Below are 15348 nucleotides of genomic sequence, written 5' to 3'. Positions count from 1 at the left end.
GACAATACACGGTACACAAGCAAATGTAAACCACATGTTAATTCTTCAGGATAAACCATTTAAACATGGGAAATCATGATGTAACTGTCAACCTTAAATGACAGTGGGACCTTGATTAACTTGAATTGTAAGGTTACATCTCTACTATAACTAAGGTCATATGTCAAGGTTTTTATTGCAAGAAACTCTAAACAGAGTGCAGGCCCGCTTATGATTTAAAAAAAAAAATCAAACCAATAAACTAATATTCGTTTCATTTCATAAAGTAGTATGCATATCAAAATGTTTATCTGTGGTAGTTGAAAACATTTTACTCCTGAAATGTCATACAGAGACAAATTGCTGAGACTGAATCAAATTTTATCTGTAGATTAATAAACATCATTGTTGAAAGCAGTAAGGTGACCCTTAGTTGTTAATTTCTGTGTCATTTTGGTCTCAGGTAAAGAGTTGTCTCATTTTCAATCATACATCTTTTTTATATATCCCTTGTGCCAAAACTAGAAATGCAGATAGAGACAAGAATACTATAAATAGGAATCGTAATTGATTGGTAAAAAATATTGAGGTAAAAAAAAAAATATTATACAGAAATGCATATGTTATAGTTTTAATACTGATCATGAGGTTTAAATGATCATTTAAAAACATGTTTGTGATGTCGATTCATTCGTTTATCATGGACGTCATATGTATAGAAGCAATTATATGCTCCCAATAAAAAGATGTGTCGTATCATATCTAATTTCTGTCAGCCTTAAATGACAATACAGTACAAAATATGAAAACCACCATTATTGAATGCCTGACTTCCTTACACATTCAGTTATCATAACTTCAGCAGTAAAAAAATCAATGCACTATTTTTGTACCATTCATGTGTTATTATAAAGCCCTTCAGAGGCAAAGATTGTAGAATTCCAAAGATTATCTTTTACTTTAATTTGCAAAATCAATATTCCCGGTTATACACACTGAGTGAGTAGGCCGTAAAAGCATTTGAAAAGGAGATACATTCTTATTCAAACAAATGTTCATGTTTTAGCACCTTGAGCCTTAAAAGAAAGAATAGTTAAGATTTTCAGAATGTGAAGTAATCAGGTAATTGTATGCTTGTCTCTGTCATAAATTCAAGTAGCAAATAACAAGTAGCTCAAATTACCAGATGATAATAATCTTTTTAGTAAATATCTAAAGTGCAGTAATCACAATAACCAAATGCCCTACTTATGGTTTACTCCATAGACATGGGTTACTCCATAGACACTCTTACCTTGACCTCAATTATCAAAATGGCAGCTACTCCTCTCATTCAAATATTCGAATCTTTTCCAACTTTAAAAGTCTTTTTGCTTTCTATAGGTTTTCTAATTTTAAACATTGTGCAAGCAATAATCAATCAGCCCCCTTTTATGAAACACAGTGTAAAATTTGTCGCCACAGTTATGGGTCACCAATTTCCATGTTTTCTCTTTAGACAGCACTCGGCCTTGGGGTCCTATGATCTCAATAATTACTTGAAAGGCTGTCTGAGGTCAGAACCTATAGTACGCTATGATTGTATCATTTAAACAGTACTATGTTTACTTACCACATTATGGGCTTGTGGAGCTTGGATATACCCTGTATGTTGCATTCTTACATTAGATGACACAGTAGTATGTTTACTCACGACATTGTGGGCTTGTGGAGCTTGGATATACCCTGTATGTTGCATTCTTACATTAGATGACACAGTAGTATGTTTACTCACGACATTGTGGGCTTGTGGAGCTTGGATATACCCTGTATGTTGCATTCTTACATTAGATGACACAGTAGTATGTTTACTCACGACATTGTGGGCTTGTGGAGCTTGGATATACCCAGTATGTTGCATTCTTACATTAGATGACACAGTAGTATGTTTACTCACGACATTGTGGGCTTGTGGAGCTTGGATATACCCTGTATGTTGCATTCTTACATTATAAAAAATTTATATGACACAGTAGTATGTTTACTCACCACATTGTGGGCTTGTGTAGCTTGGATATACCCTATATGTTGCATTCTTACATTAGATGACACAGTAGTATGTTTACTCACCACATTGTGGGCTTGTGTAGCTTGGATATACCCAGTATGTTGCATTCTTACATTAAATTGACCACCATACATTTTGTACCCTTCATCTTTATAATGATTCATGTTTACTCACCACATTGTGGGCTTGTGGAGCTTGGATATACCCTATATGTTGCATTCTTACATTAGATGACACAGTAGTATGTTTACTCACCACATTGTGGGCTTGTGTAGCTTGGATATACCCAGTATGTTGCATTCTTACATTAAATTGACCACCATACATTTTGTACCCTTCATCTTTATAATGATTCATGTTTACTCACCACATTGTGGGCTTGTGGAGCTTGGATATACCCTGTATGTTGCATTCTTACATTAGATGACACAGTAGTATGTTTACTCACCACATTGTGGGCTTGTGTAGCTTGGATATACCCAGTATGTTGCATTCTTACATTAAATTGACCACCATACATTTTGTACCCTTCATCTTTATAATGATTCATGTTTACTCACCACATTGTGGGCTTGTGGAGCTTGGATATACCCTGTATGTTGCATTCTTACATTAGATGACACAGTAGTATGTTTACTCACCACATTGTGGGCTTGTGGAGCTTGGATATACCCTGTATGTTGCATTCTTACATTAGATTGACTACCATACCCTTCATCTTTATAGTGATTCATTCCACCTGTAATAGAATCAATCAATGATGAGTCAATGCAAAATTGTCTGTTAATAATATAAAAGTACTTTCTTTTTGAACATTTCATAAAATACTTTATGAATATGGTCTTACATCTCAAACGTCATGAGTAAATCAATTCATAATACTTAGTAAGATCTGTTTTATGAATCATTACAGATCTGACATGCAAAATACAAAGCAAAAATATTGAGCAATGTTTGGATCTTTCAACATGTTCAACAAGAAAGAAAAGGTATACTTTGAAGTTCTTTCTACAATGTACTAGCTATCAAGACATAAAATGGCCAGCACTGACCAAATGATATTCACAAAATAGTCTAATGTAAAGGGGCAGGCACAATCAATATATTATTTAATATCTGCATCTTTTCAAATTATTTCACTGGTATTCAGCTGATCCCAGTTTTCAATATAACTACTATAATTCAATGAGATTTATGAATAATACTTCAGATATCTCATCGAGTGTTGGACTTGATCCTGTGAACCATTGGCTAAATTTTTACTAGAACAATTTTTACAATGGTATGACTAGACAAACTTTGGGTTCTTGATTCATATCAATTCAAAGATACAGTATCCATGACCAGAGAGTATCACACTATGCATAGCTTTGGTTGCAGATCCTGGATTTTTTTTAAAAGAGGCTAGGTAACAACTTTTTTACAGGAAAAGTTTAATATGGAAAATATCTATAATAAATTTCAAGAAAATAAGAAACAAGAATGTGTCCATAGTACACAGATGCTCCACTCACTATAATTTTCTATGTTTAGTGGACCTTGAAATTGGGGTAAAAATCTAATTAGGCTATTAAATTAGAAAGATCATACCATAGGAAACATGTGTACTAAGTTTGAAGTTGATTGGACTTCAACTTCATCAAAAACTACCTTGACCAAAAAATTTAACCTGAAAGCTGGACAGATGGACGGACGAACCGACAGACCCCACAGACCAGAAAACATAATGCCCCTCTACTATCGTAGGTGGGGCATAACAAAAACTTTAACCTGAAGAGGGACAAGACGGACCGACGAATGAAGGAACCCACAGACCAGAAAACATAATACTCCTCTACTATCGTAGGTGGGGTTTAAAAACATTATTTTTCAAGGGCAAAAACTCATTTATGAGTTAATTTACTTTTATTTATGATTTATGAAAGATTTTTATGTTTATGATGATAACAAATACAAACATGACAGTGATGCAGACAGCAATAGCTGGCCCTAGTGATATAAAAACCAATGGAGGCTTTAATCATTATTAGGTTGATGTTAAAACTATATTTTCCTGAGAAAGAATGCAATTTAGTAAAGTTAAATCTAAAATCAATCAGAGTTGAGAATTGGCAAAATGCCAATACAACCAGTGTTATTTTACTAGGAAAATTTTGTAAACCTCTGACAATATATTAACAATGAATGTCCTCTTTTATGTTTTACATTTAATTGTGATGTTGTACTTGGGTTCTAGCAAAAAAGATATTAGCATCTTCTGATAATAATACATACATACATATATTATGTATATACAAGTTACTTGGCAACTGAAACAGAACTTTTAGAAGGAAAATATTTTAAATAATGAATAATTTCCTCCGAACAGTCATGACTGTAAAACATCTATGTTTGATGTCTTTAAACTTTTTTACTCAAAGCATTGATTAATTAATATCATAACAATTTTAATTGGTATCACACTTGTATATTAATATACACCAGTACAATAAATACATGGAAATATCATACATTTTTCCTAAATCGAAAACTTAGTACTGTAATTAGCTCGAACAATAATGAATAATACACTTTCTCAGACTATCTATAAATAGACAAAAATGTTTTAAATATCACCTGATTTCAGTGTTGCTTGCCATGAGATGACTTTTAAAATGTGTTTCCCACAGTGAAATAATTAAACTTACACGTAAATTCAAGATCAAGCTAAATAAAAACTCAAAAAAGCTCTTTACTTTTTTTTATCAAACTATAAATATCAAAGTTATTGTGTATCTGATTAAAGCATATGTTTTCGTCTATTAAAGAACACATGTAATTAGTATTAAAACATATCTATTTCCCCAATTTATACCTCCATACATGTATACACAAATCTATGTACTTTTACAATTTGAATCCGCAAAACAATCATAAGACAGCATGTTCACATATGCAAACCTTTTTCCTTAGCAGTATATATCGTTACTAAAAATTAATGGGACATCAAGGGGGACAATTTTTGACTGATGTCTTATATACCAGAACCAACAAGTCTACTAGACAGAAAAACTTTCTTTAATTCTTTGATGATTACATATGATATATACTCAGGCTGATATACTGATATATCTATATTTTACTAATAATGTAGCTGACTATAGCTGCTACTTAAATATCATTTACTGTTCATACTTTTGTACTTTAAATACAATTTCTTATTGTTTTAGTTATGTAACACTAACATTGTCTGTGTGAATACACAGCTGGTTAATAAGATCAAAAGCAGCCTTATTAACATTATGTACATTAACTACCAGCTAGAGGCTTAAAAAGGAATGTATCACCAACTCAACATCTACATGTACATTGTATCCTCAAACAATTGTAAGATATCCCTTATAAAACATGTACATGTACATAAACAACATTTTAAGGGGTTAATTGGTCCGTAGGGTTCAATATCTCTATATAATTACATTAGATGTATGTTTCATTATATGTTTCATTATAATACATTATTCTGATTGGCTACACTGCAGTCTCGCGTTATTCCTTAAGCAATTGCATAACACAATAAAATTTATCATTCATGATGACACGAGGTCCCACAATAAAGTGCACATGTAAATTAAATAAAAATTAACTTATTAAAAATCGTGTTTTCATGATCCTAGCAAAAAAATAAAATTATAAGTATAGAATGCTTCTTTTTGTAACTTCATAGGGTTGTATAAGCTTTGACCATGCACACATTTTTAGAATGAAGCACTGACGCGCTTCATACAAAATGTATTTCGTTCAACACTTTTACACCCCAAAGTTACAAAAAGAAGCATTCAATTTATATTAAATAAATATTTTTGTAAAAGAAAATATAACAAAGTTTCATGAAATCCTGTTGTGTGGTTTCAGAGGAGTTGCAATGACAAACTGTTGCGGTAGTAAATTTTGACCAAAGTTAAAGGGGCATAGCTCAAGGAAAATTTTCTGTTGATATGCACATCTACATAATATGTCTTTATCTGTTAGTGTTGTGATGACAAGAAGAGGACTGACGTGGGTCAGGGATTTAATTATATTTTTTAGTTGTAAATGAAGAAACATAAGAGCCAGCTGCAAATCTATATCTCATCAATAAAAAATAAAATTGAGAAGGCTACATTTGAATAACAGGTATTACAAAAGGAATTGATATATGGATAGAGAATAATACATGGCAAAATCCGTATCATATGACGTATCATCCCGAGATACCAATATCAGCCCAAGGGCCTTTAGACCCGAGGGATGATATTGGTCGAAGGTGATACGGCATGTGATACGGATTTTGCCATGTTTTATACGCTTTATCATATATTTCAACAGGAGAGTTGCTTTCTGATCCCTAGCACCTGGGTAACCGTCAGTTTTACTTTTGTCTTGTTTTAAAAGAACTGCTCAATTACTCATCTGTAGCACCTGGGTTACCTTACAATTTGCGTGTTGTTAATTAAAAAATATTTTGTTTATTGTATTTTTGTGTGTGTTTTGTATGGTATTTAATTGAGTTCTTATTAATAGTTGCATATCCTGTGCCAGAAAATACGAATTCTATATACGTGAAGTCACATGCCTAACAATGACATCATTCAATAAATTGCGTCACTCCCGAATGACCATTCATTTAGGACCCATTTTGCGGAAAACATTTCTTGAGAAGTTTGCATAAACTAAAACAGACTTCATGTAAAAATGAGAAAAAAAACAGGTGCTCCGCTGGTTGCAGTTTTATACGACCGCAGATGTTGTACCCTGAACAATTGGGGTAAGTACATGTATGGACACAACATTCAAGCTTGATATAGCTCTAAATTGGGATTGTGATCAAATTTTTAACATAATATGAGTTACTAACACAAAACAAATGTCAAGATCTTACAAATCTATTGTGCAATACTGTGCAATTAAAGATTTCTTCTTCAATCTTTTATAAAATTTGGAATTTGAGAAATTTGGAAAATAAAAATTGAAAACTACTACCACCCCCCTTTTTTTGCAATAAGTCCAAAACCTGACATTCCTTTATACATAATTTACAAGTAATGTATGGGAGGTATATCCGAACATATCCAACATTGTATGTTAAATGTTTTTGAATTAACTCCCTTACACTGCTTTGAAATTGTCTTAATTGTCCATTGACCAGAAAAACCTAGTTTTTCCCCCTTTTTTTGCCCCTAAATCCAAAACATTTTGAGCCATAACCCCCAAAGTCAATACTAACCCTCCCTTCATGGTATGGAAACTTGTAGCATAATTTCAGAGAGATTTGGGACCCCTTTTTGGCCCCTAATTATTAAACTATTGTGACCATAACCCCCAAAATCAATCCCAACCGTCCTTTAGTGGTGTTGAACCTACTGGTAAAACTTTATAGAGATCCATTCCTAAAACTAAAGTTATTTTCTGGAAACTTCGAAACGACAACGACATGATAGCATTATAATATTAAAAAAAAAATTTGCAGTCGTATAAAAAATAGTAGGGGTGTGATAAAGGGTGCGATAAAGGGTAAGGGTGTAATAAAGGGTATGATAAAGGGTGCGCATCAAAGTTGCGTGATATGGATTAAACAGCAAGCTATTTATCAAATATTCAAAACTACTGTATTTACTACTAAATATATGATAAATATACAGTGACATTGTTTGCTTCAAATTACAGCCCAAATTCGGCCTTTTCCCCTAGAGAAAATTCCCAATTACTAAAAAAAAAATGGCTTAAAATTCCTCCCAAAAAGTTTTACATTTTCCCCAAACATTGATGGCATTGGTAGTAATGTTTAAGAAATAATTCATGGGGGCTTGAATTTATCGTGATTTTACCATGGGTTGGCCCTTTATGACAAATATTTTACCCCTGAGCGATAGCGAGGGGTAAAATATCGGCATAAAGGGACAACCCGTGGTAAAATCTAGATATATTCAAGCCCCCATGAATTATTTCGATTCTGATAGGACACATACGGCAATTCTTTTGGATCGAAGCGCTCTAGGTGTAGGCAAATATTTGCCGTTCCCATAAATAAACGCACTAATAAACTAGCGTAAAAGAACGGAGCAAACTGCATTAGTGACATGCTTAAACTATTTAAAATAATGTATTTAGACAGTTTTGGATGAATTTGAATGATAATTTATTTATATGTCTTATATGATGTACAATAAAGGGCTTTTGCCACATTTTAGCATCATTTGTGTATGTTTCCTTGTGATGATTTTCGGATTCACAAGCGTGTATTTTCCCGTAAAATGCTTACATTCTAACGTCATTGTTCTATGACGTCGGGTATCTCATTCATAAAAAAGCATATGACTTGGGAGTACAATCGGAACAGCACTGGCAATATATTCATATTTTACCACGGGTGTGTACTCAAAGCGTTTGAAGGACGTCATGTTAGAATTGTAAATATTGTATTCATGTTATTATTTTGATATTATAAAGCACTTTTGAGATCTGGTTTTCTGTTCAGAATCATCATGGTGTTTGTAACACATGTAGTTTTCAATGCATAAAGTACCATCATTGCTTAGAACTGTTTCTTTCCCCTCTCCGAAAAGTACCTTTCAGGTTGAAAATGTCTGACAACCAAAATATACATGATAAAACATTGCAAAAAAGACAGCAAAGGTCAGCAAAAAATTGGAGATGTGTTTAGAATAAAATATACAAATTTCCCAATTTCAATAAAAAATATGCATTTTTCCAAATAAAAAACAGTAGAGGTAGTTTTGAAAAAAGACAACAATATCACTGATTATATACAACTCGTCTGAACATCAAACTAACAATGTTAGATCTGTAAATTTGCTTTCGCAAATTTTGTATGCTTCCCTCGCCGGGATTTGAACTCATGCTACTGAGATATATTTATATATATATCATAATCATTAATGATGATTTAAAACTTTTGTTGTTGCATATATCTTTAATCACAAATTCCAAATGCTATTATAAAACTTAAAAGATACCTACATTTGTACTACATGTAAAAATGTTATGTATGATTTCTTAAAGCTGTATGTGATAGAATTATTTTGGTGAAGCATAAATGTTTGGTACTCCTGGTGTAAATAGAAAGCTTTTCTGATAAATATACATCATGGATATACATGTATATTTGACAGATAACACTGATTGTAAAGGGAAATAACTCCAGACCACATATCTTTTTTTCATAATAGACATGACACATGTGAATTAATCTTTCTTCATCCTCTTTACTAGTCAATAATTTTATAAAGTGAATATCTTTTTAGCTTAAACTTATTTCCAAAATAATATTAATGTGGCCGACAGCATGGTCATCTTTCATACAATGACTGAGGTCCCTGACCCAGTAAGGAATTACCGGTCACTTTTGTTATGAATATGTAATCATTATACAATCAATTGATGATCAACAGCTCAACAGGTATCACATGCAATTAACCCTTCATTCAATTAATCTGAAACAATGGGTTTATAGAAATGATTGGCAAGCTAACATGTCACTATCAGTCTTAAAACATGACAAAAGTAAAACAAAAGCAAAATGACTCTTAGATGACAAGTTTGTAATAATTGCAAATTGAATTCCCAAGGAAAACAATAATGTTGCATAAGAAAAACACTTATAACACTGTCACATCATTTTTCTTGAGTTAGATTGTCATCTAGATCACTACTGTGTTATTTTATAATGCAACTAATAGCCTACATGTGTGTCAACTGTACTTACCAAACATACTCTGTCTGAGGATGTGGACACTCTCCAGTATTTTGTCAACATGTTCTTGTGCAACTCCCATAGCCTGCAACTGTGGCTGTTGAAGCTGGCATACCTGTAAACATAACAATAGTATAAGAACCACATTTCAAAAGATTTGCCTGAGGAAGCCATTTTGCAAATTATTTGTGGTGTTACTTACAGACTGAAGAGTTTTGAATCCATAGGCTTCAAATGTATCAGCATATTGTTTACACATAAATGTCTCTAACCATCTTTCGACTGGCCCGGGCATTTTATTACCCTTGGGCCCTAAATTTTATCAAATTTCGCAAAAAATTGCCTTCGACTTATCATAATGGAAGATAATCACGTGACTGTGTATTAGGTCGATGGGCCGCATAAGAATTTGAAAAAACACCTGTTGTTACGATCAAACCAAAAACCAATCAGTCATATGATCGAGAACAACGTTCTTTTCTTCACTATACATTCTCTTCACTTGGCGTTCGTTGTCTGTCGTCCGTTAACTTTAACAAAATAATACAATGACCTAGAAATCTGACAGAAAAAAATCCAACATTGTCAATCTTTAAGGTGGAAGGGGATATAGAAGCCATAACTTTTTTTAAAATAATTTGACAAAATATAGTTTCAATCAAGTTTTTTAGATAAATATAACAAGAAGTAGAGGTCATCAAAAAAAAATTACGCTTCAGGTTGTGCAAAAAGGTCAGATATCTTATATATATGTTATATGTATTATTGTAATATCTTCTCTGTAACTATGTATTTGGTGTGTGAGAATAAAGACCATTCATATAGATTATGCATGAAAAATCCTCAGATTTTGTGTGTAAAAACTAAGAAATTATATGGGTCATTTTAAAAAAATGTCGAATTTTCAGTACACCCATGCTAAATTTTTTATTTCTAATGGAAATTTCAGTTGTAATGGTTTAAATGAAAGCTTGTCGGATTTGTGATTCAGAAAATTAATAATAAACACACCTTACATATATTTTGATAAGATTAAACTGCATTTAAGGCCGATTTTGGGGGTATTTGTGTGCGTACATTGTCAGAAAAACACATTTCAAATGATTTTTTTCCGATTTTCTGATCGCCTTGGTATCTGCAAAAGGGACTTTTTAAGAACGTTAATTATAATTCTAACAAAAAATCGTAGCTTCTTTATCATTGTATGTAACATATTATCTACAAACTAAACTCAATCAGCGTACAGGAGGTTCATGTCTATCCTGTTACCGCTACTTAAATCAGTCGTTAAATTATTCTCCCTATGAATATTGAATCAGTCAGTGTTGATTTCAAAAATGCAAAGTAGACTTTACATTTAAAACGCCTCGTTTCTTGAACGACAGTGTAGAGAAAAGAAATTTCAAGACATTTAGTGAAAAAAAAGAGCGTACTTTTTTTCATGTCTATGCTGTTACCAACCATTTTGATTAATTACACTAACAGTATGGTTGTAAAAAGTGCAATAACGTGTTGGAAACCAAATTCACAATAGAAAACCATAATCACTTCACCAAAGGGAGTAGTTATTTCACCACAGCAATCAAAAACGAAGAAATTTGTCTATCCTGTTATGTCTATCCTGTTACTATGGTTACTATGGTTACAGTAACAGGATAGACAATTATAGACAAAAACGTCGTTATTTTTTTTTATCTTAACATGTAGGTGGAAAACGAATGAAATATTTCATTGTTTGAACTCATCTTAAGGTTATAACGTCTTAATCTTCCAAATTAAGCATTTGCAGGTGCAATACTGATATCGGTAACAGGATAGACAAAAAGGTAACAGGATAGACAAAAAGGTAACAGGATAGACTTTTATATAGTGATATATCAGAAACGTACGTTCCTGTTACCAACGAAATAAAGAGAAAAGTAAATTAACTTATGAGGGATTTACTTGATGTTGGGTTTATTTGAAAGGGTGCAAAAAGGCCGAACAATATAAATTGCTATCTTAGACTTGCATTACTGGTGGTAATTTTTACAACCTTTGAAAACCAATTTTAGAGCCATTTTTCAGTACAACCTAGAAAATTGGCAAATAATCTATTATTTTACAGAATGAATATATATAGAAGTTTATTCTCTTGAAAACCATCTAATTGGTAACGTAAAACAAGCTTAACATTTTATCTAAACCTTTTCGTAATAACCCAAAATTTCTTTTGAAAAAGGTAACAGGATAGACAAAATATTGTACCACCGATCAAAAAATGTTTCAAGATATTCTTGTATGACATCATTAAGATTGCATCTTTTAATATGTTGTTCTTAAAGTACTGTTTGTTTTGATTTGCTTATGTAGAGGGTTGTTTGAATTAGTAACTTTTAATAAATTTTTCAATTTCAAATTCGACATTTTTTGAAAATGACCCATATCATAAAATTTTAAGATAAAATATGAGAAGATGCTCTTATACAAGATCATACAAGATTTTAGGAGAGAAAAAGAAAAATGTGGTCACTGGACTTGTAGACGGTAAATTCACAACAATATGTTAAATTTTATAAAAATTACTTTATCTGAATTTTCTATATCTACTATCTTGGTTATCTCCCTTTTTGTGGCAAAGTTGAAAAAAATGAATAAAACAAAGTTTAGGCTCCGTGTTGAAGGCCGTACTTTAACCTATAATGGTTTACTTTTTAAATTGTTATTTGTATGGAGAGTTGTCTCATTTGCACTCACACCACATCTTCCTATATCTATTTAGAAAATACATTGAAAATATCATAAAACGCATTCTTTTTTATTAACAAGAAAAGACTTACATATGCATATTTCATTGAAGATCTAGACCAACTGTTATCTGCTACTTCAGAATTCAAGATGGACACCCCATTCACCGCCTTTACTTAATAGTTATCAAAGGTACCAGGATTATAATTTAGTACGCCAGACGCGCGTTTCGTCTACATAAGACTCATCAGTGACGCTCATATCAAAATAGTTATAAACCATGCCAACAAATACAAAGTTGAAGAGCATTGAGGATCCAAAATTCCAAAAAGTTGTGTCAACTACGGCTAAGGTAATCTATGACTGGGATAAGAAAATCCTTAGTTTTTCGAAAAATTCAAAGTTTTGTAAACAGGAAATTTATAAAAAAAAATGACCACATAATTGATATTCATGTCAACACCGAAGTGCTGACTACTGGGCTGGTGATACCATCGGGGACGAATCGTCCACCAGCAGAGGCATCGACCCAGTGGTGTAAATAGTTATCAAAGGTACCAGGATTATAATTTAGTACGCCAGACGCGCGTTTCGTCTACATAAGACTCATCAGTGACGCTCATATCAAAATAGTTATAAACCAAACAAATACAAAGTTGAAGAGCATTGAGGATCCAAAATTCCAAAAAGTTGGGCCAACTACGGCTAAGGTAATCTATGCCTGGGATAAGAAAATCCTTAATTTTTCGAAAAATTCAAAGTTTTGTAAACAGGAAATTTATTAAAAAAAAATGACCACATAATTGATATTCATGTCAACACCGAAGTGCTGACTACTGGGCTGGTGATACCCTCGGAGACGAATCGTTCACCAGCAGAGGCATCTTAAGTCTTTTGTCCTTCTGATATGACTTATTTAGAGTTTTTGCGTTTTTTATTCCTTATAAAAGATATATAGGTGGTAGATTTATTTGATCAAATATCATCTAGATTGGTAAAATCTACAGATAAGTAAACTGTTTGCATTGCCAAAATCTTCATGTTCCCTTTAAAATGCGTTTATTTTACTACATTGTTAGCATATTTGGCTTAAACTTGTGTGCAGTTCACATTTCTTTTTGTCTTTTATAGTTTCTATCAAATATACGACAATAATCATGAAGATAAGTTTTTTTTTCAGTAGAAGAGTTATTGCCCTTTTATGACAATATTCACGCATTTGAGCAAAAATTAAAGTAGACAGAGAAACCAATGATCAGCAAAAAGATGAATCTACCGTGAAGTCAAAAAGCTAATAATCGTCAATCGACCATTGCACGGATAGGAATGACCTTAGATTTGTATAATAGTCCCAGGAGTTATAGATCTAACACCATGACAGGGTTTTTTTTAACAATTTTATGACCTTCTATCGTATGTACACCATATGCCAAAACTTGAGAAACCTTAAAACATGACCAAAGTAAAAGATCTTAAATCAAGTTAAATAAATTATTTTTGGTTGACTCTGATGATGTGATTTGGAACCTCTCAATGATTATAAAGTGTGTTCCGTCAACTCCAATCTTAGCTGAATAAGATTGCCAGTCAGTGGCGTAGCCAGGGTTGAAATGATGTGGATGTTTCGCCGAGAGGAGCGAGGCGAACATTTTTTAGGACTTTTTTATGCAGAAAACTATTTTTTATTTAAGCACATACACTCCCCCAGAATCCGACACTAGTTAGATTTTTGATTAAATTCAAAATACCCACCAATTCATATATTTATATTTTCAACCGAATTTTATTGTTTCCTCGAAACTACCATCATTTAATTCATAAATATTTGAATTTTTTTTTCCAATCTTATATTTGACATTTCAAAAACAGACCCTATTACAGCGCCACTTCTGTATAACTAAGGAACTTCGGAATATAGGAACTGAAGTGACTCCCCTTTCGAGGAGTTTGAGTCTACAACCTTGGGTTTTGATTTTTTATTACTTAGCTAAACGCGTTGCAGGAGTCATAAAAATACCGGGTGTCCGACCGTCCGGTCTTGTTAGCACTCTCATGTGTACAATTCTTGCCAGATTTAGTGAAACTTATATTATCAGCAATGTCTTTGACACTTTTGAAAATAAGTCGTAATCAAATATTTTTAACCAGTTATGAACCTTTGAAATATAAATTGTAATGGAAATCCCATTTCATTTGCTGTGAAGCTTTTATTTTTCTTAAGACATTGAAAATAAAAAAGAAAAAAAGTGCTTTTTTAGTTATAATCTTGTTCCTTGCCCTTTGATAGATAAAATATGACATGTAATGTGCATGGCGGGAAACATTGGAACTGTGTTCTTAAATTGAAAATAAAATTAGTAATTAAACCTAGATAGAAACGGGAATTCATAAGTCTAGGAATTTTCACGATCTATTACAAATTGATTTTTTTATCACGTCGTTTCAATGTCACAATGAACGATATCAGGATATGGTGTTTAGTTGTATATAGTCAGATGAGAAGCCTTCACTCCACTAGGTAGTCAATTTTAGATGGAACATGTCCACGGGTCTGTGTATCATCATCCTCTCTTGCCTAAGACGATAATGTAGACTTTTTTTTACGAACAAATGTTCACTTGAAACACTATTATGCGATTGAACATTTTGAACTATCTTGTTTACATAAACTAAACTATCCTAAATGAAAGACCAGGCATACGGCTTCGAAAATGACTGGACATTATCCTCGTATCCTCAGCCTTGTTACATTTTGATACTTCAGAGTTGAACTGCTGCTATAGTTTTTTTTTTGTAAAAATGATGTTGATGCTGGAGCATCTGAGCATACATGCAAGCTACGCTACTGGCAGTTCCGACTCCT

The 15348-nt window shown here is 32.5% G+C and overlaps 1 protein-coding gene across 4 annotated transcripts in view; it reads right to left on the bottom strand.

Annotated features, from left to right (window-relative positions):
* LOC139488213 (uncharacterized protein MAL13P1.304-like) overlaps positions 1-10187 on the bottom strand; it is a 25574-nt gene extending 15387 nt beyond the window's left edge. The window contains exons 1-3 of one of the 4 annotated variants that reach the window (XM_071273681.1): positions 9961-10187; positions 9771-9873; positions 2668-2765 (exon numbers count right to left, since the gene is read on the bottom strand). In XM_071273681.1, the coding sequence (XP_071129782.1) occupies positions 2668-2765; positions 9771-9873; positions 9961-10053 (294 nt within the window). In that variant the 5' untranslated portion in view covers positions 10054-10187. Of the gene's footprint in view, positions 1-2007; positions 2060-2200; positions 2331-2393; positions 2644-2667; positions 2766-9770; positions 9874-9960 lie in introns of those variants that run through there. The other 3 variants (XM_071273682.1, XM_071273683.1, XM_071273684.1) reach the window with 3 other exon arrangements.
* Positions 10188-15348: the final 5161 nt, after the last annotated feature.

This window comes from Mytilus edulis, chromosome 9, assembly GCF_963676685.1.
Source record: "Mytilus edulis chromosome 9, xbMytEdul2.2, whole genome shotgun sequence".
Lineage (NCBI taxonomy): Eukaryota > Metazoa > Mollusca > Bivalvia > Mytilida > Mytilidae > Mytilus > Mytilus edulis.
The sequence above is the reverse complement of the archived record's forward strand: the minus strand, read 5'-3'. Positions and strand labels throughout refer to the sequence as shown.